Here is a 25,924-nt window from a genome sequence, read left to right on the forward strand (position 1 = left end):
CCTTCTTCAAAACAGTAATTTCTAATTGCTTCCACTAGTCTACTCTACAAGAGAGATGATCATTTAGTAACTTGATTTTCAAGACAACCAGCAAACCAGTGCTAGGGAAACTCCCACCTACATAATGGTTCTAATGGTTGTGGGGCCCAGGGTCAGCTACCTCCAGGCCAAAGCAAGCTGTCTCTTACAGAAATAAATCCCACCTCCATTTAGAGTCTACAAAGTGCAGTATTTTTTGCTCATCACACTTCAGCTATTGCTTTAAGTGGTGTGGAACAGAAAAATCACTTGTTTGTTCTTTCCTAATATAGTTAGTTTCTGGAACTATCTTCAAAAGCAATAAATTTGTTTATAGGAGGGGTGAAAATCTGCTCAGAATTGTTAATCTSCTTAACCTCAAGGGTGACAGAAGTGCTTGGTTTTGTTTTTGAGGCATGAGCTTCTCTTGCATACTTTGTTTTCTGCTACTGTTTCCTGCAGAGCTCTTCTAATAAGCTAGAAGAGAGTAATGTTACTGGATGAAATTTAGTGTTTTGGGGATTCTTGGTTTCTTCATTTTTAAAAATCTGAATCGTATGTGGTAATTGTTCCCTTCAATAGAGGAGACAGGGAAAAAAAAACTTTGGTGCCTGCCTGTTCAAAAAAACCCCAGAATGTTGCTGAGTCTCCTTTTAAACTGTAAAAGCATTTTGCCTGTTCTCATTCCAGTATGCTCTCATATTCCAAAGTGCTGAAGTATGAAAAATTTATGACAAAGTGTGTACAGACAGACATCAAGAGTGCAGGATGAACTAAATCCTGTAGTGTGTACTCATCCCTGAGCTGACGTGTGAAAGCAAAGGAAGTTATACAAAGAGGCACTTGTAGATACAGTAGGGTTTCCCTGTATCATGCAGGGTTGTCTTCCCTAAGGCACTGTTTGGGTGGGATATGGATGCAGGTATTTTGCCAGGATTTTTGTGCACAGATGAACTACTGTGTGCACCTGGTAGGCTGGGGGTGTGGATGGGGGAATATGATGTAGGCACACTGATGTCACCATACAGCACGCCCAGTTGGCTTTCTGTTTGGGAAATCCTGGACAGAAATCTTAAACAGGRCTGGCAAGTGAGCTKAAWGCCAAAAATTCAGTCAGAGGAGAGYAAAATTGTTTAAAAACTGAAAAAATGAGCTCATTCTAAGTCAATCTGAGACTAAAGTGACAGCTGAATTGCGATGTCCTTGCTGTGCTTCGGCAGCTGTGCTGGGATAGCAGTGCTCGCCTGCTGCAGGCTCTGCTGCCACAGCTGGGCCAGGGCAGCAGAAGGCAGGCCCTGCTAATCACCTGCTGCTGGAAGGTTAGGAAGTGGGACAGGAAGGCAACTAAGTGGAATTTTAATTGCCTTCCTTTCATCACAAGCAGGGTTTACTTCTGGCATCCTGCTGCTACTCTAATAGGACACACTTTGGCCTTGGCCAGCAACCCGCACACACGGGGCTCATGGAATCAGGGGCTATTCAAGGGCTCTTCCAGCAAAACTGACAACCCTGAGTTAATGCTGGTGCTTCCCCAGCTGGCTCCCTGGGCCATGGGTTGGRAATCGCCATCCCCACAGCAGCAGAACAGGCTGTACAATGTAGCCATGCCTTGGCTGCCATTCACAAGTGARTCTCTTGGACCAAGCTGGTGGCAAAGGAAAGCTTGTGCTAAAAGGCCGGGCTGTGCTCAGGCAAAGCGTGCCAGGCTGTGCCAGCTCTAACAGAGCACAGCAGTGGTAATTAAGGCCTTACACCACTTMAAACGTTTCCTTGGTGAAGGAGATCTGAGCCTTAAGTCATGCTAGAGAAGGTMGCTGCACTACATCTGCCTGCTGCCAGCAGAGACACACTCCTTCAGCTATAGCTGACCTCTGGTGCAGCTACACCATGCTAATGAGAAACCCCAGACGTTAGCTTTGCTTGGAAGTGTTGGGAGACAGAGTTTACAGTCCTTCAGCTACTTGAGGATGGGGGATATATAAGATTAGGGAGAAAAGCAAGGTTCAGTATACTCTGGCCCAAAGGCTCTTTAAGAATCTGACACAGGACAAGAGGGAAAGTCTTGTCAATGAAAGAAAACAAAGGTTAAAAAAACAGAAAACAAGTGAATTTTTCACAGGGATGRAAAGAGGTGGATCTTCACTGACTATGCCTTTATGAGGCACATGGAGATGAGTAAGGAGCAACCGTCAAACAACAAATTAAAGGGGTTTTTGAACTTTTTTAAGACCATAGGCAGTGCTCTATATAATTGTTTTATTAGTAAATAAGGGAAGGCCTAATAAAGCTGTAATGAATTCAGCACATTTTGGTATAGAAGATAATTGGTACCTTAGAAGACAAAAAAAAGAAGTGCCGTAACAGACAAGTTTAGGATTGAAAATAATCTTAACCAAGTGGAAAAATAAGGTCAGCAGAGCTACAGCTAAAAACCTGCAGCATGTTGGGGCTTTTTTTTTCTTTCTAATGTTCTCCTTCTCCAGAGATGTGCCACCAGCACTTTAGACTAATATGGCCACAGAGTAGGGTGTGTCCCTTCACAGACCAGAACAGGGGCACCTGAAAGGTTTGTTTCTTCTCTAGAACTACAGTTTTGACTCAAGGTCCACAGACTATCACAACACCACCTTGCTCTTTCCTACGCTAATACCAGGCACTGCAGCTCAGGCCTGCTCCACAGGCTCCAGCTAAACTCTCGTGGCATTATCATTCTGTCTTCTTCCAAAGGAGATCCTTCTGGACCCAACTGGGCTTTTTGTGTGCTTTCCAAGAAAAGGATTCTTGGAGGTGGAGCCCTCAAAAAAAATCACAGGCATTCAGATCTTTGTTGCTGTAAACATGTTCCTACAAAATGTGAAGTTCATCCCTGACAGATGGGCTGTACTCACCCACCTGCGTCCCAGCAAAATCTGGACACGGCTCCTGCTGTGTGCAGACAAACTCCACTGCATGCCAGATGCCAGGGGACTGGTACAGCTCAGCTCCACACWCAGCTGCAAGACTAAGACAACCAGTCAAGAAGTTTCCTGTTCAAAGCAGCAGGCAAAAGTGCAGTGTAAGACTGCCACAGACTCACTCTGTGATTTCAGGTGACATCTCCAGGTCTTCAGCACCTGCAGAATTAGAGCAGGAATTATTCCTGCTTCTGTCCTCTGGCTGTGGGATTTTTATATCCCAGGAGCTCTGCAGCAGAGCTCAGCATCCAACACAGCTAGGACATTATTGCAGAGGATAAAAGCACATTAGGCATGTTATATTTACAGCACTAACTCCTGACTGCCCCTCCAGGGAGAGTAATTTTCTCTGAGCTCAGCCTGCTCCCCTTGGCTTGGGCTCCATGCAACTATGTTTTTGATGTCGCAGAATGCCAGCAGGAAGCTCCTAGCATCCTTCAGTGAGAGGARTCACCTGCTCACCCCAGGCAGAGGCCAGCAATGCTGCCAGGCAGCTGTGAAGCACTCCCATGCTGGAGCAGCAGATAATCCTTGACACATGTGCAGCCAACACAAAGCAAAAGGAGCAAAAGACAAGGAGGGAAAACAGCTGGAAACAGCAAGAGCTCGGARGTGGTCGTGATTTATGCAGTAAATTAACAGCAACAAAAAGTTGTGATCCCTGGAAAGCTTTGCAAATCCCCCTGCTATAATTAGCTGTTGGCTCTGGAGGTGGTTTGCCAAACCAGTTTTCCAGCTGGGATGAGGCTGGGCTTTTTCCCCTCTGCTTCCATGCTCAACACCTGTTTAAAGTGGTGCGCTGGACCATCAGCCAGTACGCAGCTCTGGCCAGGCTGACCATGAAATAAACACTGAGGTCAGGGCTGAGGCACAGGCAATGCATTTGCTTCTCAACACTGACCCTGAAGGTCTTCTTGGAGGAGGCTTCCTTCCCTGTAAGCAGAACTTCACACGTCCYGTGGCTGTGGTGGTGAGCTCCGGACAGTCCTTCTTACTTGTGACTTTTGCAGCCRGACAACTTCAAATGCAAATGTTAAGGGAAGGAAGCAAAGCCATGAGGACCTCAGCTGGGGCTGGGAACCCAAGACATATAGCATTAAACACAGCATCATCCCTCCCAACCAAAATAAATAGCAACATATGCTTCAGTCCCAACTGAATGACATCAGCMTGACATATACATATATAAAGTGCTTTATTGCAGCATCAGAATAAAGAATTCTCTGTGAAATTTTGTAGGAATAAAAGACATTTTATATATATTATATATAAAAAAACACAATAAACTTAAGGAGTGAAAGCTTAGAGATTCATCACTTAAATAGTAGTGGGCTGGACAGAATATTTGACAGGATACAAAAATAAACGCTTAAATGTCTACTTTTCTCACGATGTTCCGCAAAGCCTCACGGTGTGTAAGGTGCTTGTATGAGGAACAACACTGTTTCTTGTTTCTCATACTCCAGTTCATGCCTGTATTGTCCAAACCAGAGGCAGCGAAGCAGAACAGCGACTTRGCTCTCAACAAGCTTTTGTGGGGGCGGTGGGGAACAGGGGGATATCAATGCAAGATATTTTTCTATTTGCCCTTGGACAGGAACTCCAGTTATTACAGAAATTACAGGTTCTTTCYGGGGGTTAGACTGGCGCTTGACATAGCCAGTATAAAGAGGAGGATGAGGGTACAAACAATGGGTAACACTYTTACTGTAAGAGCACTTTCCTTAGATAACAGCCAATCTAACAAACAAATTGGCTGAGCTTTTTCAAGTCTTTTTCAAGAAAGGCTGTTTGTATAAGTCCTGCTTCCATGCATGGATCCAACACTGAACACTATGCCTGCTCAACAGGAGGTTGCTTTAAAGAAGTCTGCACTGATGGTWAATAAACTCCTCTGAGAGTCTGATGATGTTAATGATGGCATATGGTATGGGAGTGGAAATACGCTCTGCTGATAGGCCACAGTTAACAAACTCACCCTTCCATGGCTGTCAATTTGTTTGCTTCCATGTCTCTTGCTGAGGCTCTCTGGCCCCCAGAACCAAGCCACCAGATCACTGTCACCCACTCTTGACCATCTCTACATGACCCACCTCTTYGCCACAAACTAGCAAGTGAATGACCATCTGGACTAGTGAACATGTAATGATCATGAAAACTTTCCATGGTCTAGGTTTCCATCTATGCTTATTTGGCTCTCTTTCTTCTCACCATTTACAGAACACTGGCCATCTCAGACCACGTGCCTGTTGGGAAATGGATGTCTGTCTGTATTCTGACAGAACCCATATCCAGAGTCTAGGGATACAAGGGTGTAGTAATAGTTAAATAAGAATAATTCAGTGGTAATTTCATTAATGCTTTTGTTTAACCACTATGAAGTCTTAGGTACAGATGACCAAGGATGCAATTCTCTATCAGTAACCAAGGCAAAAAGATCAACATACACTCAACACATATAAATACACCCCCAAAAAGACTCCCCAAAGAGCTTTCAGACCAAGGATATTCACTAATGCTGCATAAAGCTCCTGTAAGAAGGACAGACAGCACAGGATGGTCAACCAAGGACCTCTGCAACCAGATTTTYGATTCAACAGTGCCCAGCACAAGTACAAGGAATAGCTAGCAGCCTTGGGTGAAACCTCTAGTGTAGAAATGACTCCATTCTTCTTTATGTGTGCTTGACTTTTATTTCCCCGGATGCATAAAATTTGTTAAATAAAAGCTATAATATTTTTGTCAGTTCAGCAACTGAATATCCAGGGACAAAGGTGCTCAGCCTAATTTCTCTGCAGAAAAGCTTCCAAAATATGCTGGGAGATACTGCCATAGACCTGTGAAAAGCTGAATGAAACCCAGGCAAGACCAAAGKGCCAACAGAGTGCTTCACAATCCATGATCTGTGGACACCAGGTATTGACATTATTAGCATGTGTGTGTCTTCCTCCTCTGGAGCCACACTCGTGAGTCTGGCCCAGAAATGGGCCTGAGGGACCCATGACTTGGTTTGTCTGGGCTGCCTCCAGGTGGGAACATGGGCAGACACAGCATGGAGCAGGGCCTAGCTTGGCTCAGTTCCTTGCCTCAATTGCATGAGCAGTGGCCAAGGAGCCTCCTGCCCTGGCAGGGCTGAGTGGGAAACACAGGACTTTCTTTTGGGCTGTGTCACAGTGCTCCCGAGACCTTCTGAGGACTGCCAGGGGTCCAAGGTTTAGGGGAGAACTAGTGCTGTGACTTGTACAGGTACTACCACTCTGCTCCCCCAGCACCAAAGCTGAAATGCACACAGGTGGTGTATTCCCCCTGCTGACCTCCTCTGAGGTCCACCTACACGTAGCTTCAGCAGCCAAAATCCTGGTGGCAAGGCACTCTTGCCAAGGAAGCCCAGGCAGTCAGTCTCTTCCTGCCTCAAAGCCCYCTCCCCCAGACCCACCGACCCTGCTAAGCTTTTCCCAGCTCCTTGCCAAGTGTGCATGAGCAAACTCAAGGATAGGGGAGGTGCTGCTCGGTATGGTGGGACAGCCCCGCACTCTTTAGGAAGACCTACCCCAGTTTCGGACATAAACCAGCGTGTGTCGGAGCAGGTACACAGGCAAGAGCAGGCACCCATGCCTGCAGCAGCTCCTCAGACGTGAAGCCAGCAGGAGCTGACCCCACTTCATCCATGCTCAGCTTCTGGGCTGCATTGAAAGGTCACAGAATAAAAGCAGACGACAGYAGCCACTTGTTCCCTTCACACCTCCCAGCCCCGCTGCTCTCCACATGCCAGGCCAGGAGCCCCAGACTGCAGCACTACCCCGGGTGGCATAGCAGGGACTGCACSACAATAACCTCCAGCACCCCCAGAAATCAGAAGGGAGCTGACACATCCCTCTGAGGGGATAAGACCATACGGCACATCCTCCCCGTTTTGCCTGGCACCACTGAGGAGCCCAGGGTCAGGGCTCGCCAGGCTGAGCAGGGTGCAAGCCAGTGGTGGTGGTGGCACCTTTGAGAGTGGCTGTGGCTAGTACTCCTTGGCCTCCTGCAGCTGGGAGAGGTACTCCTCCTCGGTGGGGTTGTCRGCACACCGCTGCCCGTTGTTGGGCGGCCGGACGGCGTGATACCGGCTCCAGTCGCCCTTGCAGAGGATCCAGGGCAGCATGTCCACCTTGTAGTGCAGCTCTGGGGAGAACTCAGTGCTGATGAGGTTGGGGACACCAGCCCCCTTTCCGCGGGTGATGAGGCGGGTGTGCTCRTCGTAGCAGCAGTGCTGGGCAGCCAGGGTGGTGCTGTCGAGGGACAGCATGGAGCGCAGGCAGAAGCGYGCCGTGGGCTTGTAGATGTCCAGGCGCTCCTTGGGGCCGCTGGCATCCCGCCATCGGAAGCTCTTGCCCTGCTGCTCGTCCCGCAGGTTGACGGYGCTGTAGACGGCCTCCAGCGGGTAGGAGCAGGGGCAGCTGGGCAGGTCTGTCAGCACCTTGCTCAGGTACTTGGTGAGGAAGTCGCTCTTGCAGTTCAGCCACTTCTCACAGCTGTCCACCTCTGGGGGAAGGGTACCAAAAGGGTGAGGGCACGCACGTTCTGCACCCCACTTCACCCAGTCGCCATTTGCCTGAAGCCGTGCCAACACCAACCCCGAGGCAGTGACAGAGGGAAGAGATTTTGTGCTGAGGCCAGGCTGGAACATTCCCYCACAGGAGAGGGCCCATGGCAGGCTGGCCTCAGCCACTGAACCACAAAGCAGCACCGTGCTGTAGCAGGGCTGTGGGAGCAGCTGGGCTTCTCAGCGTGACCACTRCAGCCTGCACATGGTGCGGTTCGGGTGACTTAGGCCTGGACACCAGACACAGGAGCCCTTGGCAGAGCCCTCCCCACCAGCCAGCTACAGCCCTCCCAAGGTGTGCCACTGAACCCCAGTGCAAGGCAGAGGCTGACCTGAGTTGAACAGYTCTGTGGTGTTGTCGCTTTTGAAAGGTGTCTCCTCTGTAGGGAAGACCATTTCTCCTTCTGCTCCTTGAGACAGAAAAAAACCCCATAGAGCCAGGCTGAACATCAGGAGGAATGGAGGTTTTCTCCCTCTGTATGCCCACCAGACACCCCCCATCCCCCAGCCGCTCTCCTGCCACTTCTTTGGTAACATGGCCCTGTGTTTGGAAGGAAGGGCCWGCAGCAAGACTGGCCCAACAGACCCTCTGAAGCTGTCAGTTGTGTCAATCCCAGGGGACAGAGCTGGCTCACAACACACCTCAGGAGGTAATTTCAAGCTCTTAGGGTGAGAGAGGTGCAAGAAGTCACACACCAAGCCAGCTCCACAATTGCCTGGGGAGCCATGAAGCCCCATCACAGCTTCTCCTGAAGCACCAGCAATGCCCAGTCTGCAGCAGTTACACAGAAGCCAAGGACTGACATGGCCAGGGGCTCACCAGGGCAGTGTGTCAGATCGCAGGTCCTCGACTCTGTCGCTGTGCAGGCATAGCCACAGGACCGGGTCCTCTTCTGGTTACCGCTGCCACAGGTGATGCTGCAAGGGGACCATGGGCTCCACTCCTCCTCATCTTCATAGTCTGTGCACAGCAGGGAAGAGGCAGAGAGTCATGGATCTCAGCAAAGCTTTAGCAGGCGGAAACAGCCACCCTCAGCTCTGCCTCCATCCCTGAGCAGGGTCAGTTCTGCCTGGGCACACGAAGGTGGCCAGTCACGCAATGCCAAGGATCAACCTCATCCTCACTGCCAGCCCCAGGGCAGCAGCTCTGAGCAAAGGCTCTCATTCTCACAGCTTTGCTCCMAGTCACACCAACCCAAACAGGTATCACTGTCCATCCCTGTCCTCACCAAACCTGCCCAACACACTGGCCATGATGCTGAAGCATCACATGTTAACAAAGGTTTTGGGGCCGTGGCCAGGAAGCGGCAGGAGGGAGCTGCTACAGTGCTCTGGCCCATCTGCCCACTGGCATCTGCCAGCTAGCCCTCTGCAGCTCCTCTCTGRGGCGTGTCCAGGTCTGTGGAAAAGGCTTCTGGCACTGGTGCCACTGCAGGGACCTGAGTCAATAGCAGCAGCACTTGTGAATAAACGTTTACACTGTATTTTACATCTGAGCATGCCTTAGCTAGAGGCCATGCTCCAGTGTGATTACAAGCAAGGACAATTCCTGCCGGGACACTGGCATGTCTGACTGCTGGCAGTTCCAGCTGAGTGCTGGCCTTGCTCCGTGGCATGCTGGCTGATTTTGTAAGCAGGACTGAGCACCAGTGTGCAGGGCTGCGGGCCAGGCAGGACAGGGGAGGGCAGTGCTGGTCTGCAGGGCAGCCGCAGATGTCAAGAGAACTCACCGTAATTATATTTTTCCTTAAAGATCCAGTTCTTCTGCCCAGGCCATCGCTGGTCCCAGTTACCTCCTACTCCACTAAGCATGGACTCCTCCTCCTCATACTCTGCTGTGTAATCTTCCTCTTCATCATCATCATCTTCTTCTTCTTCCTCCCTGTCCCCTACATCCAGGTTGTCATCCTCTTCCTCCTCTTCCTCCTCCTCCTCCTCCTCCTCCCCTTCAGCAGGGTCAGTGTATTCCCAGAAGAGAGGCCAGAACAGGTCTTTGTGAGACAACCACTCAGAGGACGTCAGAGACCAGTCATTGCTTGTCTCCTTCAACAAGTCCATCTCCATCTCAGCCTGAGGATCGTCCACCACTTCAATGGTCACCTGGTGAGCAGATATGAGGCAAGGCAGTGAGCCGGGGCAGTGCCCTTGGACATCCCTACCAGACCAGGCTCTGAGAGGCCAGARACACCCCGGGCTGCAGCACCATATGAGAAGTGCAAATGGTCTCTTCCCATCCAGAGGGACTGCACAGGGATAGAATAGGAAGCACAGAGTGGCTGGTGGTCACCCACAGAGACCAATGCCACCCTCAGAAATGGAGAGATCACCCACACAGGAGTGTTTGCTCCTTCACTGTAGAGAGGGGCTGGGGGAACCAGGGAAAAGGCTGTGAGCAAATTCCTCAGTTGAGGAGCTTCTCCATGCCAGCTATCTGCAGCTGGTAGTCACCAAGAATACAGATGACAGTGGCCACACAGACCCTGCTCACGAGATCTTTCCTGTTATGGAACCAAATGAGGCTGGAGAGCACCACTTTCACCACAGTGTTCACCCATGGCCTTCCCAGATACAGTCCCCACCTGGATGTTGGGGTTCTGGGCACTCAGGTCCACATTGGCCAGCCCCGGCAAGTTCTGCAGGTCCAGCATGAAGGGCAAGCTCTCGTCCCGGCCAGCAGCGCTGGGCTGGGGCACCGCTGGGCTCCTGGCAGCCTGATGAGCCACCCCTCTGCGCCGGTGCCGCCGCGGGCCAGCCTGCCCGCTGCGCCGCAGCCCCCGCGCCTTGCCCGACGGTGGCAGCTCCTCGTCCCCTGCCGAATGGGGGCTGGATGAGGCCGACACCTGGAGAGGGAAGAGTCAGTGAGAGCATCTCTTGAGGGTGGCAGGGCAGGGCAGGGAGCCAATGGCTGCCCAGCAGAGACAGGTCTGGTCTCCCGCACCAAACAGTTCCTCCATCCCATCTTACTGCAGCATCAGGACAGCAATTGCCCTGTTAATCAATCAGTTAATACCAAGTGCTGTGCCAGCACTCAGCCCCACTGCACCTGAACCTACAGCTCTATTCAGACTGGTACTTCCCAGCCCCACCACCACTCTCTGCACCCCTGTGCTGTCCATTGCCCATCTTGCCTGGCTTTCCACTTCTCACTCTCCTGTTTTGGCTATTGCTCGGTCCCTGGAGAWGCGTAACAGCAAGGGCTGCTTCTAGTCACAGAGTGACCGCAGTGACCACAGTGTTTAATAATTTTATATATTTATATTAAAATTTTACAACAAGGGCTTTATGACAAAGGGGAAAACCTCACCCAATAAATGATTCTGTGGTATTGGTATTAGGGCAGATGACTTCAAGCAACACAGGTTTAATTGAGATTTCTGATGCTGCCCAAAGGCTACCGCCAAGACGGAAAGAAACTGTTGGTAGATATAACACAGCTACCTTTAGCACTTTGGGAAAGGGAAGATGTCCAGCCAAACAAGTCAACAAAACTCACTTGTGAGTGCTGCCAGTGGCTCCCAGTACTGCTGCCACTCCAGGGGCAGAGTGCATTTCGCAGGCAGCCTGCAGTCCCAGGGGAGCRGGGGCAGCAGTCAGGGAGCCTCGCTGGAGAGGCAGCACCAGCCATCGGGGGCCAGGGAGGCGGCCGGCGAACGCTGCCAAATGACTGCGCTCGCACCCAGTTCCCACGTTCCTCGTCCCGCACTCAGCACGCACTGGCACGAAAGAGCGTGACTCAAGGGGCCAGCAGGCTCCAGTGTGCCCGAGAAACCGGAGACGGGAACAACTGGCAAAGCYCCCCCGTGGCACGGGCGTCCTTGGGAAGGTCTGCAGGGCCCCGCAGCTCAAGGCTGGGAGCGGAGGTGCCCGAACTCCCAGCATCTCCRCCGGCGGCTGCCTATTTCTGGCTGCCCAGCTGAAACCCCCTTTTGTTCCCAAGCTCTCACCCTTYGCTTCAGCCCAGTCGAGAGCCGTGGGATTAACGAAGAGCGTGGAGTGCCCCCTCCCCACTGCGCCGGGCGGGGGGGACGCAGAGAGGCATTTCTACCTGCAATTAGAGCCAGATGGTTTGGGGAAGGACTCCCCTCCCTTTCATCCTGATCACTGGAGCACTTCAAAGGCAGCTGGAGCCTGGCCAGACTCTCATGAGCGCACACAGCCTGTCCCCAGCCCTGTCCCTGTACATCAAAGCCCACAATTCCTCCATCCCCGGGGGAGGGAAAAGAGCAGCAGGGACACTGCTGGTCCTTTGGCTGCTGCCCAGAGCAGGCTGAACGCAAGGAAGGGCCAATGACAGACTTCACCAGATGGGCCCAGAGAAGAGAGGGCTGCAGAGAGGAGCCTGTGGTGTCTGGAGAGAGCGTTAGGGGCTTGCCCCTCTCCCTGGCCTGGAGGGCTCCGGTGGCACTGCTGGTAGACAACGTGAGCAGACAGTCCCCCGTGCATGCACCTTGCCCTCCCAGCTCCCTCTGACCCCATCCAAAGGTTTTGGGAAGGATGCTTTTGAATGATGCCTGCCTCTGTCTCAGCCTGTCTCCCAGGGCCTCAGCCCCTTGCTAGATCTCCTGTCATGTCGCAGGACTCCTTGGCAGGCAGACAGGAGCCCAGGTGGAACAGAAACAGACAGGGGGGCTGAGCAGGCAAACCTGGCCGTGTCCCAGTGCTGGCTGCATGACACTGCCCGCTGGTGCTGGGTTTGCTGCCAGCTGCACATGCACAGCACAGCCCCTGCACCAGAGCCTGACAACAGCCCTGCCAGGCATCCCTGCCTCATTTGCAAAGAGCTTCTTGGGTTGGGCAAGCTCCTTTCACACACTACCCAAATTGAAGACACATGGAAAGTGAGGTGTCCTCTAGCAACACGATCTGAGCTCATCCAAGGACACAAGAGCAAGCAAGCCAGGAACAGACTCAGAGCCTCCAAATTTACACTCAGTGCCTAATTCAGATTTTACGCCCAAACAAGCTCAAGAAATTCAGAGTACTGTTCCCACAGGGAAAATGTAGAACTGCTCCAGGGGAACTGGCTGAGTGTCGCAGGGGAAATGGAACTCCCTCAGAACCCAGATACTCTGGAGGCATAAGGACAACTGGGATGCTTGCCCTGGATGGCCCAGAGCCCTTCAGCAATGGTCACTGCAGTGCACCACCCAACACRTCCCTCCTGTTGACGTCTGCATCGCTCTGAAGTCTTGCTGGGTTAAAATTTGTCCCTGCATCAGATGTCCCCCCCAAATTAGGCTCAGTGCCCTGGCCCCATCCAGTCAATCCACAGATTTAACAAGCTCTTAGGAGGTCCAGTGCTCTCTCTGAGTCAGAGCATCCATGGATGGCATCAGATGTGTCTTCTCCAAGTCAACAAGAGTCCACTGACAGGCACAGAAGCAGCTGCTCCTATGTCTGCACTCCTGCTGTGTGACAGTCACCTTCTCCTCTGCACTGTCCAAGGAGGAGCTGGATAAAGCCATCAAGCCTGGAGCTAAGCCACTGCAGTGGGCCAAGGGAAGAGAAGATTTTATTTGCCCAAAGAGAACACTATTCCTCTGCTCTCTGTAGAGCCCAGGAGAAACCCTGCAAACCACTGCAGAGCTGGTCAGCAGCAGCTGCCTTCTCCTTGTACCACGATGGAGGAACATTTGCCACCACCCCACAGAAGCAGAGTGCAGTGCTGGGAAGCCATCAATGTCTTGTAGCCAAACTCCAGCCTTCTCCTGCGACCAACCAGCACCCAGCAAAGGAAAAAGCTGAACAAGGAATTGCCACAGCTTCTCCTGCATATGCTTGGCATATATTCCTGGCTGGGAATAAGGGCTCCCAGGGCAGRAGCCCAAGAGAAACTCTGGGGCAGCACTCAGGAAAGAGAAGGGACTTTCCATTTGTGAAGACAGTGTTTTGACTAAAGGCTATGAGCGGGATCACACCCACCTACCTACCAGCCCAGGAGCCCTTCCCACACAGTCCAGGCTCTCCCACATGTAGGACTGACCACCTAAACACCTTGGGGCACAAGCTTAGAAGAGATGTTTGGAAGGGGAAGTAACTTGTTAGCAATTCACCCCGCTGTCACGCCTACTTATGTACATAACATGGGCAACAAGGTGTGTGGAAAAGCTGTGGGAAAAGGCCACATATCATTGCTCTAGAGACTAAAGGCTGACATTTTTCCATCTCTAGTCCATACATCTCTAATAGAGTAGCTCAGAAATCTGGAGATGATGAAGAGAGCAGCCACAAAAACATTTCAAGGGACGGAAAGACTTTTCCAGCGGCATTTGTACAATTCAATTTGTTTGTCATGATGAAAAAAGAAAGCAATGACTTGATTTTCCAGTTCTTTAAGGCAGTAATCCATCAGGCACCAGAGACTATAATCCAGAATAGAAACACATAATAGGAAGCAATGTGCCCAAGTCAAAGCCACACAAWTTTAACTAAGGAATAAGGATTGTGCTTTTTATGCCATAGGTAATTAACCACAGCAACAACTAGCGAGTAAAGTGACAATTTCTCTTGTGGAGACTGTCAAACCCACAACCAGGCTCAACACATGAATACCACAACTGCACTAGGGAACAAGTTCAAGGCTCTAGTAATTTCTTCTGCTCTTAAAACTTGTGATTTTGCTAGAAATGTCTCTAAGGCTTTGAAATAAATCTGGGTTAAGAAAGCAAATGACTGATGTTCATGTGCTGCAGCTCTTATATAAAAATTACTAGAGACATGACAGCTCAGACTGTAGAGCAGTTTAATGAAAACATCAACAGAGTAGTCCCTGTGCTGTCCTGCACTTTGGCAACCAGGGACACCAGTACACTGCCACCTACACARCCACAGGTACTTGTCCCTCCAGGACGTTCCTCAGCATCTCTGTAGGTGCTGCAAGCTGCCAGAGCACCSAGCTGCAGTGCTCTTTGTAACTACRTACAGTGCTGAGCAGAGCTGCCCCTCATCATGGTGTTCAACCAATACAAGAACATTTGAGAGAACTCTCCTGGCAGTGAAGCACTGCTGGAGCTTGTGCATCAGCAGCCAGTGGAGTAAGCAAGTCACCAGCATAGAACAAGCTCCGAGGATGCAGCTTCTACCCACACCTATCCCAAGCCAATTATCGAGCGCACAAGCTCGCTCAGCTTGGACCAAAGAAACCTGTACGCACGGCAGACAGATCAGAGGCAACATTCAGGCTGTGCTTTGGGCTTGTTAACACTGCAGTGAAGAAAATGACGTATTTGCTAAAGGCCGGTATCACACTGAGCTATAATTATAAGGAATGGGGGCTTTTGTTGCTTAATCATTACTGCTTGCGTTAGGTTTCCTTTGAACAGTTTTACCACGCTGTATTGAAACAAGAAACCACCAGAAGAACTATTGATCTTTTCCTGAATAGACCKTTCCTTCTCTTTCCCCCAAGCTCTCTCCAACATTATTTTAAAACGTGTCCGGCAGTCTTGTTGCAAACTCACCCACTTACGAATTAGTACGTTTTTAAAGATTTTATTTTCTTTACTATGAAACTTTTTATATTTATCTAAATGAACTGCAAGGATCTGGAGAAAGTATTTAAAAATTATCTTTGAACTGAAATGGGGAAGGAACAACTCCAGAGCAGGATTTTACTATAAAGCCATGCAAGTAGAGAAGGCTAGTTGGTTGCTTTAGAAGGAAGCCCAGCATGTCTGGGGTTAGCTGTGGGGTTGCAGTTTGCAGAAAGGCTCATGACAATTTTGGGGGATTGGGAGAAAGGGAGGCTTTTCTAGTGCTAGCAAATAACACTGTTGTCTCTTTAAAAGAAAGTAAGGTTGAACAGCAGGGTAATCACCAGGAACAAATGAAGTGCCATGATGCCTCCCTCCCATAGTGTATGCTTTCTCCTCTATGAGGCACTGCTCAAATAAAGGGCTTTTTTAGCCCAGCGAGCTGAAACCACCACAGCCTCCCGAGGGCTGTAGTTTGATCCTCCTGGCTCATAACCCATCCACCAGCACATATCCTGTCCACTGGCAGTCTTTCAGCCAGATGGAAAATCCATGGGACACACATTAGGCAAGTGACCTCTGCCACCCATCAGCTCATCACCCACTTAAGGGATTTCCCAGAGCTGTGACAGAGCACAGCAGCTTCTAGAGGTGTCAAGAGCTGGGTGGGTACCTACAAGATAACAGGGAAGGCAAGATGCCCTTCAGTCCTGACTGTAAGAGCTTCTGAGCCACAATCCCAGTCATCAGATGCAACACATTTAGACTTACAGGCAGGTGGCTTAGCAGGAGCTATCACTCGGGATTTTGAGCGGTGAGCTCTGGAACATCTGCCAGAGGTAATTTAAAGAAGTTAACACCTCCAGTTGCCTCCCTCTTCTTGCCCTGGGTTACACTGGAGCAGAACCACGACTTCTCAACTGCTGTACTACCCGGTCCACCTCAGGATCAACTTACACGGGTGCTGTGAGCGGCGATAATTGGTCTGTTTGTTCTTTTTTAAAATTAAGACTCCCTTTAGGTTTTAGGAGAGTTCTACAAGTGCTCATGGGACAGAAAAGGCACTTGGTTATCATACTTATGTGTGCAGATCCTATTTACGACAGACCAGCAGGAGCCTGCAGCAAACTGTGGGCTGTGCAGATAACTATTACGCCCTCATGATTATAATTTTCATGCAGTTATCAAAATACTTTAGATCATATGGTATCACTTTCTTTTGTAACTAGCTCCATCTCAACTGTCTTGGGTAGAGAGCTGTAGGAGGCAGCATCAAAGGCTTCCTCATACTTCACATTTATTTTCATGTCTCACAGTTGCAACAACTGYAATCTCAAAACTCCTTCCAAGGTCGGTGACTCAGTTGCCCCTGAGGCAGAGCCAGCCCTGGAGCAGAAGGCACCACAGCACAGAGAAGCAGCAGCACGCAGCACCATGAGGAACAAGGACACAGCACAGCTGACTTTGTGCAAGGCCAAAAATGAGGAGGCTGTCCAGGCTACTGAGAACGCTCCTCACCGTGCATCATGTTGGCACAGCCCAGATCCTCTCACAGCAGTCCACTCTCCCATGGCCATCATGAGTAACTTGCCCATGGCATCCTCACTCCCCAGATCACTTGTGACACAAGGAGGGAAAGTAGAGGCCTCGTGGCCTTTCACCTCACTCCTTCTCAGGCAGTCATGGTCATTTCACTGGCAGATGCTTCTCTATCATATCTTCTCCCTCTTTAACACTGAGACAAATTTATTTTTCTATAAAACTCCCATTTTGCAGACAAAGAAAGTGACTTGCTCTTCAGGCAGCCTGCAGCAAGGCCAGGAACACGTGTGGGTCTCCCGTATCATACTTGGAGAAGACTCTCAAGAAGGTTCATCACAGCTCAGTTCCTCCTCCCCACCTGCCCCAMAGGAGGGACTGGTCTGCTTTCTACACAGATTAACCACACAGGCCTCGTAGTGAACAAGCTGCAGCATATGGTTGGCACCACTGACACGTCCCAGCACAGCAGATGGGGCTGTCCTCACACCAGAGACTCTGTCCAAGGGCACAGGTCCCAAGGGCCAATCCTTGATGGGTGGTACCTGCTGCAAGGACACCAGCTGGTGGCCAGGCACCCCCTGCTTGAGCCCGAGACTTGTGCAGTTGTGGGTGTCAGAGCAAGGCCCCTGCACGGACAGGGCCCCCAGAGAGGTGAACAGAACACACCCACACCCTCTGGTGCTCTCTGGCAAATGCTCCTGCTAGGGCACGTGGTTTCTGTTAACATAGCTGAGCTCTAACACACATCAGCTCCTAATGCACCAGAGGCAGTTGCTGCTAACTTGTTCCAGCTCCAAATTCCACGTGCTCCAGGATGCACTGCCTTGTTCCAGCTAATGATCCGCATTTGCAGTCTGCACACCGTAACCCYCCGACTGCTCCAGCTGCTGCTTCCTCACCTGGCACAGCCCAGACAAAACTGCAAAAGGAAAAAAAAAACCAAGTATTGCAGAGCAGGTGTAGAAACTGACAGGACCAGATCAACGCCAGCCTTCCCTGCCTGCTAGAAAAGGTGGGGGGAGAAATCAAAGATCAGGAGGCAGTGCAGGGGCCACCTGCTCCCCTTGTCCCACACAGGGTGCACAGGCTGCCCCTCCATGCAAGCAGTCGGCAAAGAATGAAGCCAACCAAACAAATGCAAACCCATCAAGGATCCCTTCAACAACAGACAAAACGGGCACCTGAGCCAGACTTGGAGCATCTCCATGCCCTGCACAGGTAGGGAATCCAGGCAGGGATGCTGCATCTCATCTTCCTGAAGGGGCAAAGCTGGGCTGACTCTCAGCCAGCAGCCCCTGCCCCAGGTGCTTGGCTGCAGCTCCCCAGTCTGGGGTCAAGCTCAACTCCCCTCCCAGCCAGCTTTGATTTTTAAGGAACCAGCAGCCTTACCATGTAATAAAACCACAGTCTCCAGAGGGGAAGGTGTTGGGAATAGCRTACATGAAGACATCTGCACACCACCTTGTGTCACTGGAGGTGTGCATGGTAYGGCACAGCGCAGCTGGCATTGCTTGTGATTTGGGCTGCTGTGGGAATGGCTGCAGGTGAAGGGCAGGGCAGGGAGGGCAGCAGGAGGGAGTGCCGAAGTGGTGAGGAAGAGAGGACATCCCAGGGAAGCAAAGAGCTATTGATTTTCCACTGGTGGGGCACCTCCTGCAGCACCTGCAGGCCACGCAGCAAACAAAGCCTCCTCAGCAGGCACGGGGGGCTCACTGCCGGGAAAGAGCCGGGGCTGCCTGGCCCAGCCCAGGCTCAGGCTGCCCAGGCTGCGATGGAGGTGCCTCACCTGCAGGGCACTGTACCCAAACCAGGGGCCAGCCTCCTGCTGCACCCTCTGTGGTAGTGGCTCCCTTGGTTTGGGACATGTTCCCACACCTGCCTAGTAGCCCAGGTTCTGATAAGACCCTGACAGACCAGGCCAACCACCAAGCTCCTAACCCAAGATAAATCCACTCCTCACCACCTCTTCCCTGCATGCATGGGTATTTCCTGGTTGTCTGCAGCYAGGTCTCTACCTCGTGCCAATCTGGTGGTGCCAGGGAACAGCAGAAGGCAGCAATTTACTGCATTTTATTCCTGGTGAAGCTGTATCCTTGCCCTGGAGACTAAACCAACCTGAAGCCCAAGAGGCATTGGTGCCCTTCATGCCAAGGGCCACCTAGGACTCAGAGGCAGGTAGGTCACTGTATTTTTGGTGTCTTTATCTCCTAATACTGAGATGAAAGTACATCTCAAACAGCTGCTCAGACGAGCCCCTGGAGTTCCTACACAGAGAGAACATGGAGAAACTGAATTGCCTGGACACAGCATCACGCAGGCTGACTTAGACAGCTGGCCACATAAAAGYACCAGGCTGCCCAATGAAGGTTCCTTGCAAAAACATTATACCAAAACAAACAAATAGACCTTGCACTGCACTTTTGCAAGCTTCTGTCTGAAACAAAAGCGATTTAACTCCGAAATATGATGCAATCTCTTGCTTGCTCCAGTATATTATACTGCACCTCTGGCTGATAACATTTGCTTTGAAGGAGATGGACAGCACGGGACACTTGAGGGTCTATCTGCAGCTCAGAGTGTCCTCAGGCTTCCCTATGGGAAGTGTCAGGCTTTTTGTTTTGAGGATTACTCTAAGAGGAGAAATACTGCTGCTGTGGAAAACAAAACAGAATATCCCAGTTCATACTCCCTACCCCTAAGTCACTGACAAGAGGAAAGYAGGAATTCATCTCTAGCACACTCCCTCCATCATCCCCCTGGTATGGGAGGGACCATGGCTGGAGGCAGGATGAATCCCTCACTTGCCTGCCTTTGAGGGCTGCTCGAGAGTTGGATACTTTCGGGAACCCAGAGAGAGTGCAGGGCAATACCCTGTGGGGCGATTCATGCCTAATCTCTTCCCCTTACATGTGCCTTTTACAGGAACCCCTTTGATTGTAACAATGGGAACGCAGCAGACCTATTTATGCAGTGAAAATGGAAGAAGCCCCCTTGTTGGGCAGCTTCCCTACACCCGGCTCTCCTTTGTTTCTGCTGCTGTCTCAGCCCCAGGGTGGGAGGGTTTTCAACTGTGTTGACTAAGATAATTTGGCACTTCTCAAAAGGAAATTTGCTACAAAGGGCGAAGTACCTCCCTGCGCACAAAGAGCCCCTTTCAGAGCGGAAGGATGCTTCAGTGAACGTTTTGTACCCACAAATCCGACCTCCGCCAAGGACAAAGCCAGGGACAAGAACGCTTAATTGCTGAAGAAATGAAAAGGTAAAAAGCACATCCTCAGGCAAAATGACTCTGCTACTGACACAGCCCGCAGTGGCGGCGGGGATGCGGCTGTGCAGGCAGCCAGCACCGACCCAGCTGCCCACTCGTACYCCAGCGGGGCTCCCCCGAGGCGGCAGCAGCTCCGCACGGTGCCCCTGGCAGGGTGACATGGGTGACAGCGCAAGCTGGGGATCCACAGCAGGGTGAGACAGCTCTKGGGAAACTGAGATCCTCTTCCTGGCCAGAGCCCTAGAGGAGTCAGGAGGGAGCAAGAGCTGGTGGGGGAGGCACAGGGCAGGCTCCCACAGACCTCTGTGCCTGCAGGCCATTACCCCAGTGGTCTCCACAAATCATTGTATCTAGGCTACAACAGGGCTCCCAAATGACACGGTTATCCCAACTTACAGCCTCCTGACAAACTCCACACAAGCCCAGCTGATATTTCTTTCCCTTTAACACTTTTTTATCTAGTACAGCCACACCATGTCCCCTTGGAGCTCGTTCACTCTATTTGCTGGTATTTCCAGCCAGACATCACATCACTGCTATACATTTAATTCTTAAGAACTCACATGCCCTTATGYACAGGGCAGGCTGATTTGAATCAAGACTGCTACCGATGATTTTTAATCAGGTGTAGACCCTCAGTTTTGCATGCAGTTTCCCATTGCTATTCTCACCACCTGTTTTAACCAGTAAATAATCTGTACTGCTGTTACTTATTTCCTTATTTCTCAGGGGCCAGGAGCCAGCTGTATCAGGTGCTACACAAAACCACTGATTTGCAGCCAACTCAGTCTTTATCCCATGTTTGATATTTCTTTTGCTGCCTTCCATTATCTCTAACCGCAGATGCCAGATTTGCTTTGCTCACAGCCTCAGACCAGGAGACCTCCAACAGCAAGTTCCAGCCAGGATTTGTCCCCTGTTCCAGCCCTGCAGTAATACCCTGGGTGCCTTGGGGAGTTTGCTGATTTTGCTCTTGGGTGCCTCTCTCAGAGTGGTTCCCTTCTGCAAAAGAGCACTCATCAAACCCACAAGAGCTGGACTGAGGGGCTGGGACCCTCCATAAAACACTGCTGCCTTGCTCTGCGTCAGCCTGTCGCTGCCAGGATGTTCCAACGCTCGTAGCACCATTCCTGCCGGCACTGTTATTCCTGTGCACAAGTACTGAAGTTGCTGTGTCGGTTCTCACAGATCTAATCACTCCTAACGTTTACATTTCTAGCATGTTAGGACTTGGGCTGTTTTCTATTTACCAGAAGAGCACCGGAACCAATTGGTAGAAGTCGGAAAGAATCCAAACATCTATTAACAATGTTCAGAGCCARTATTTTGAAATCCAGTCAGTTTATCAAAACATATTTTTCATTTAAACCTTCTGACTTCATACAAAAATAAACCAAGTGATGTGATGAGCTGTACCTTGTCTCCATAAGGGACACGAGCTTCACCAACTATGAAGTTACTCRAATCTGAAGAGCCGCTTAGTGGTCAGTGCTCCACCCTACCGCATTTCTACCAACATTCAACCCTCAAAAGCACTTTTAAAAATCCTGCTGTAGACTTGTCTGCTGTTTCTGAACCCACCTGCTTTCCCAAACATCACCAACAAACTTCCAAATGAGCAGGTATCTTCTCTTGTTAGATTTAAGTCCTAGTTTGGAAAGAAAACTGCCCTTCAACTTTTTCATTCTGCCTTTTCAACTTCTAGTCAAACAGAGTGAAGAAAGAACAAAATATTCTCACTACAACTGTTGCTTATGCTGAGCACAGTATAATTCAGGCAAGGCTTTGCTGACCAGTGTCACTATTGAGACAATGTAAATGCAAGTACTTGCTCCTTTGGTAATGGCTGGAAGTGAAGAATCCTGACTGAGGTACAGGACTTTAGACATACCGATAAGGCTAGCACCCAAAAATAAAGCATGTGGTCCCTCCATATTTCCTACATCTCAAAAACATTACTGAAAAGCCTATTTAATTTTTCTAAATTATTTTAGCATAGAAGCACAACTCTAAGGTTCAGTACAGATGACAAAAATTCCCATTCAATTCTAMACCAAGGATAAATGTTTGCTTTAAACAAAGTTGTTAAATTGAAGTTAAGCCCAAGTTATGTAATTGTTTAATGGTTTTGATTGTCTATCTGCTCTGTCATTTCTATTTTTCTCCTCACAGCCCCCTTCATTCTACCCACATCTGCAGGGCATTACCCATAGTGTAACCAATACTCCAGCTGTGGCTGCCCTGCTGCCATAGAGACAGGACGTATCAGTGCTGCAACAGGAACCATCTGTGCAGATGACCCAAAATCACTCTGGATTTTTTCTTAACCACCATGCTGCAGCGTTTGTGCTCTCTGCTTCAGTTCAAACAGCTGGGCATGACTACTCTAAATTGTCCCCTGCACGCACCAGAAATAGAGAATTTAATCCCAAAACAGAGCTAGAAGACACGTGCCAGTATCTACTGCTTCCTCCCTGCCATGAGAACTGTGCCGCCWGTACTCTGAGGGATGCAGGGTGCACAGGAGCACCAACAGACTGCCAGAGGAATCCATTCTTCAACTTCCTCCTTGCTCCTAACCTCCACCCTCAAACCTTTGCCTATAACCTTCTTGTATGTTTGTATTTCTGCAAGAAGCAAAGGTCCCGGGGACAGAGGCCGCGCTGTGTAAGTGCCGTGTGTGATCTCTGGCTGGCCGCACAACGCTCCCCATTCACAGCCATTCACAAACCGCGGCTGTCCGCAGCTCACCCGCTCTCCCATGGATTTCAGATGTCAGATAAAAAAAAGCCTGAGACTGTGCTGCAGGGTCCCGTGGCAGGGACACGCACAACACCTCACAGCTTGTCCCTATCCTTGGTCCCTGCCACAGGRCTGCAATACCTTCCCGGATTTCAAATGTAAATTCCTACTCCTTCTGCAGCCGGGGCCTGAGGTCACTGCCTGGCATTTGTCTGGCAATTGAAGCAGCATATATGTCTATGGCTGAAGTTTCACCAGCAAAGTACAGCACCAACGTGGTTTTACCAGCGCTACAGCGCATCATCCCCAGCAGTCCTCTTTGAATCTGCTCAGCCCGCACCCACTCAAAACTATCACCAGGCTTGACCAGTGATATTGGGCTGGATACAGCTGTGCCCTCTCTCGCCCTTTGGCCAAGCATTCCATGCGGCAGATTCCCTCCTCACACCTACGCCCTGGATTTCGTGCTGGAATGGAGTTCAGTGCATCCGACAGGAGCTGCCAGCATGACTCGTCCATAGATCAGCACGCTGTTTGGGCACTAACCAGCAATAAAGTACACTCCCGTCACTTCGCGCCTCCTCTGCTAGTCTGACACTGAAGATCCAATCTGCTGCTTTCCACACTGCTGCGTATCGCCAGCGAGGGCTGAGCTGCTCTTACCCTGTCCTGCACAAACTCCTCCTATCGCCACTTTTCTCAATCACTCCTTTCACCTACTTTTAGCGGCAGCATTTTTTGAAAGAGTACTTTTTAAACACAGCCCTGCTGACTGAATGACTTTTCCTCCAGAGAACAGTTTCAAGATGGAAACAGCATGTTTTAACCATCCAATACTCTTTCTTACTTCCCGTTCTCCCGATGGTTTCTTTCCCATTCCCTTCCTGTCATCCCCATCAGGTCCCACCAGTTGGCTCCGTTTGACCAGTCCCTCATTGCCTGCTGAAGTTTCCCTTTCCACAATCCGCGCTCGGCAGCCCGGGCGGGCCAGGATGTGGCACTGAGAGGAGCGAAAGGGGCAGCCCCGGGACATCCCCCGGCCGGCCGAGGGGCTCCCAGGGCCGCCTGCCCCGGGGGACACGGCGGGGACGCCGGCTGCCGGGAGGAGAAGGGAGCATGGCCGCTCTGAAACCTGCCCCAGGGGCGCCTCGGCGGGGAGGGGAGGAGGGATGGTGGCTGAAATCCTTCAGCCTCTGTGCAGAGCGAAGATCTGAGAATCMCGCAGGCCGGGAAAGGGCTCTGCCCTTCAGCGAGTGAGCACACGGCCCGTAAGAGCGGGGCCCCAAACCCGGCTTCTCCCCGCTGCTGCTTCTCTCGCCGGAGCTCTGGGCGGCCCGGCCGCGGGACACGTGTTGGATGCTGCCGCCGTCCGAGATGCACAGCTGCCTCCTTGGGAGCCCCGGTGACCGCCCAGGTGGCCGGCTGWCCCCATCAGCTTTCCCGGACACAAGAGGGGGTGCAGAAACTGAGCAAGGGCTCGCCCTAGCACCCTCCCGACTTTCCGTATTTCCCCAGAGATTGCCCTACCTCCGCCAGCTTGGAGCTCCTCTCCTTCGGRCTATTGCTGCGCTGTTTCCCTCTCACGGGCAGCCCTCTCACCGCAGCCAGGAAAGTTGTCAGGAAGACGAATCCGAGGATGAGCACGACTTTCCCTCTAATCAGAGGCATCTCTCCCTTCCTCTCTCCCCGCCTCGCACGTCCAGGGCAGGCGGTCCGGCAGCACGCCCGCCGGCAAAGCTCCACAATCTGTCCTCCGACAAAGCCAGAGGAGCAGCAAAAACGTTTTAAAAAATTAGAAAAAAAAAAGTATTAATATATATATATATAAACCACCAGAGCCGGGAAGTGCGGTGCCCCGCGGGCGCGGGCAGAGGCCGGGGCAGGGGTAGGGGTAGGGTCTGCCGGCCCGGGCCACTCCGCTCCCTCTGATCGCTCTTGCAGTTTGCCGAGCACCTTCCGCTGTCGCGGCTCCCCCGAGCTCGCCTGCCGGTACCACTGATGCTGAAGGATAACTCTGAAAAGCTTCACAAATGTGTGCGGGGAGGGAGCGGGGGAGAGAGCGTCGTCTCCCCACCCCACTTCCTAACCCCTTCGGCAATCCGATTTCTTTTCCTCCTCTTCTCCTCCCCTCGCCGAGTCACTCCCCGGTGCTGCCGCGGCTCGGCAGGGAACGCCGGGCACCGGAGGGCAGGGGGAGGCCGCTCGGCGGGGAGAGGCTCCTGCTCGCATGAAGCGCGRTCCGGCCCCTCCCGGGCGACCGCCGCGGCTGCCGACCCCGGGCACGGCCCCGCCGCGCCCCTGCCCCGCTCGGAGGCTGCCGGCACTGCCAGACCTCCCCCCTCTCCCTCCGGGCGCTGCCCCCTCCGGGGCGCCACCGCCCGCTCCGCTCCGCTCCTCCCCTCCCGGCAGCTGCATGGCCGGGGCGGCCGCCGCCCCCTCCACCCGGCGGTGCCCGCGGGGCGCTGCCCCTCCGGCGGGGCCGGCCCGGCCCGGGTTCTTTGTTCCGCGCCGCGGCGGCGCCGGCCTCGCACAAACCCCGCGGCACCGGGCGCTTCCCGCCGGGGCAGCCCCACCGCAGCAGCGCCCTCCCGGCGGGGCGGGGCGGGGCGGCCGCGGGCTCGGCGGCTCCGGCCCGGCCGCTCGAGGCGGGGAGGATGGAGGCGCCAGGACGGAGGGGCGGGAACGGGGACGCGGCCGGGCAGGGGGCTYGGAGCCTCCCGCCGCTCCCCGGGCAGGAGAGCTTGCGAAAGCCGCCCCTTCCCCTTTCTCCGAGCGCCAGGGCTGGGGTTCCTCTGCGGGAGAGCGGTGACAGGCCCCCCCCGCCCTGCGGCCGGCCCGCGACAGGCAGAAACGGAGCTCTGTGCTCCCCGGTGAAAGCTCCGGCTGTTCCCGAATTGCGGAGGAAGTTTCTACTACTCAAAAAAAGTCCTTATTCCATGATCTGCTCTCCTTGCGCGGCAGCATCTTATCCAGCCCTTAAAGCCTGTTGGAAACATGGAGTGGCTGTTTACGTGGGGTCTAGAGAGTATCTTTTCCAGGATTTCCACAAGCGTCCATGAGCTTATGGAGGAAATTAGGGAAAGGATTACGAAAAAGTTGTTAGGGGAAGACACTGAAAAGAGGTTTTGCAGCCCGCTAAGAAAAAGTGTCAGTAGTGGCACAGTCCCAGAAGGGACACCTAGAAGAGAAAACCCAACTATTCTACAGCAGCCTTAGCAGAAAGCTGCAAATCACCTGGGCTCATTGGCGTACCCACGACCTGCACCTCGTTTTCAAACACCGACATCTGGTTTATGAAGACTTAGGGCTGAAAAGAGTGGAAGGAAATGTTTAAAACAAG

The 25,924-nt window shown here is 51.9% G+C and overlaps 1 protein-coding gene across 2 annotated transcripts; it reads right to left on the bottom strand.

Moving 5' to 3' along the window:
* Positions 1–4,143: 4,143 nt before the first annotated feature.
* On the bottom strand, positions 4,144–24,918 carry ISM2 (isthmin 2). 2 transcript variants are annotated; one of them, XM_057379725.1, is made up of 6 exons: positions 24,112–24,918; positions 10,140–10,400; positions 9,291–9,660; positions 8,381–8,521; positions 7,893–7,964; positions 4,144–7,499 (listed from the first exon to the last, which is right to left on the bottom strand). In XM_057379725.1, exons 1-6 carry the CDS (start codon positions 24,250–24,252, stop codon positions 6,982–6,984), a joined length of 1,503 nt encoding a protein of 500 aa, XP_057235708.1. In that variant the 5' UTR covers positions 24,253–24,918; the 3' UTR covers positions 4,144–6,981. The 2 variants fall into 2 exon arrangements, with proteins under 2 accessions (XP_057235708.1, XP_057235621.1); XM_057379638.1 differs by having other exon boundaries at positions 7,893–7,970.
* Positions 24,919–25,924: the final 1,006 nt, after the last annotated feature.

The sequence above is a fragment of the Malurus melanocephalus genome, unplaced genomic scaffold (assembly GCF_030028575.1).
Source record: "Malurus melanocephalus ecotype Western Australia unplaced genomic scaffold, MMel_1.1 scaffold_0, whole genome shotgun sequence".
Classification (NCBI taxonomy): Eukaryota; Metazoa; Chordata; class Aves; order Passeriformes; family Maluridae; genus Malurus; species Malurus melanocephalus.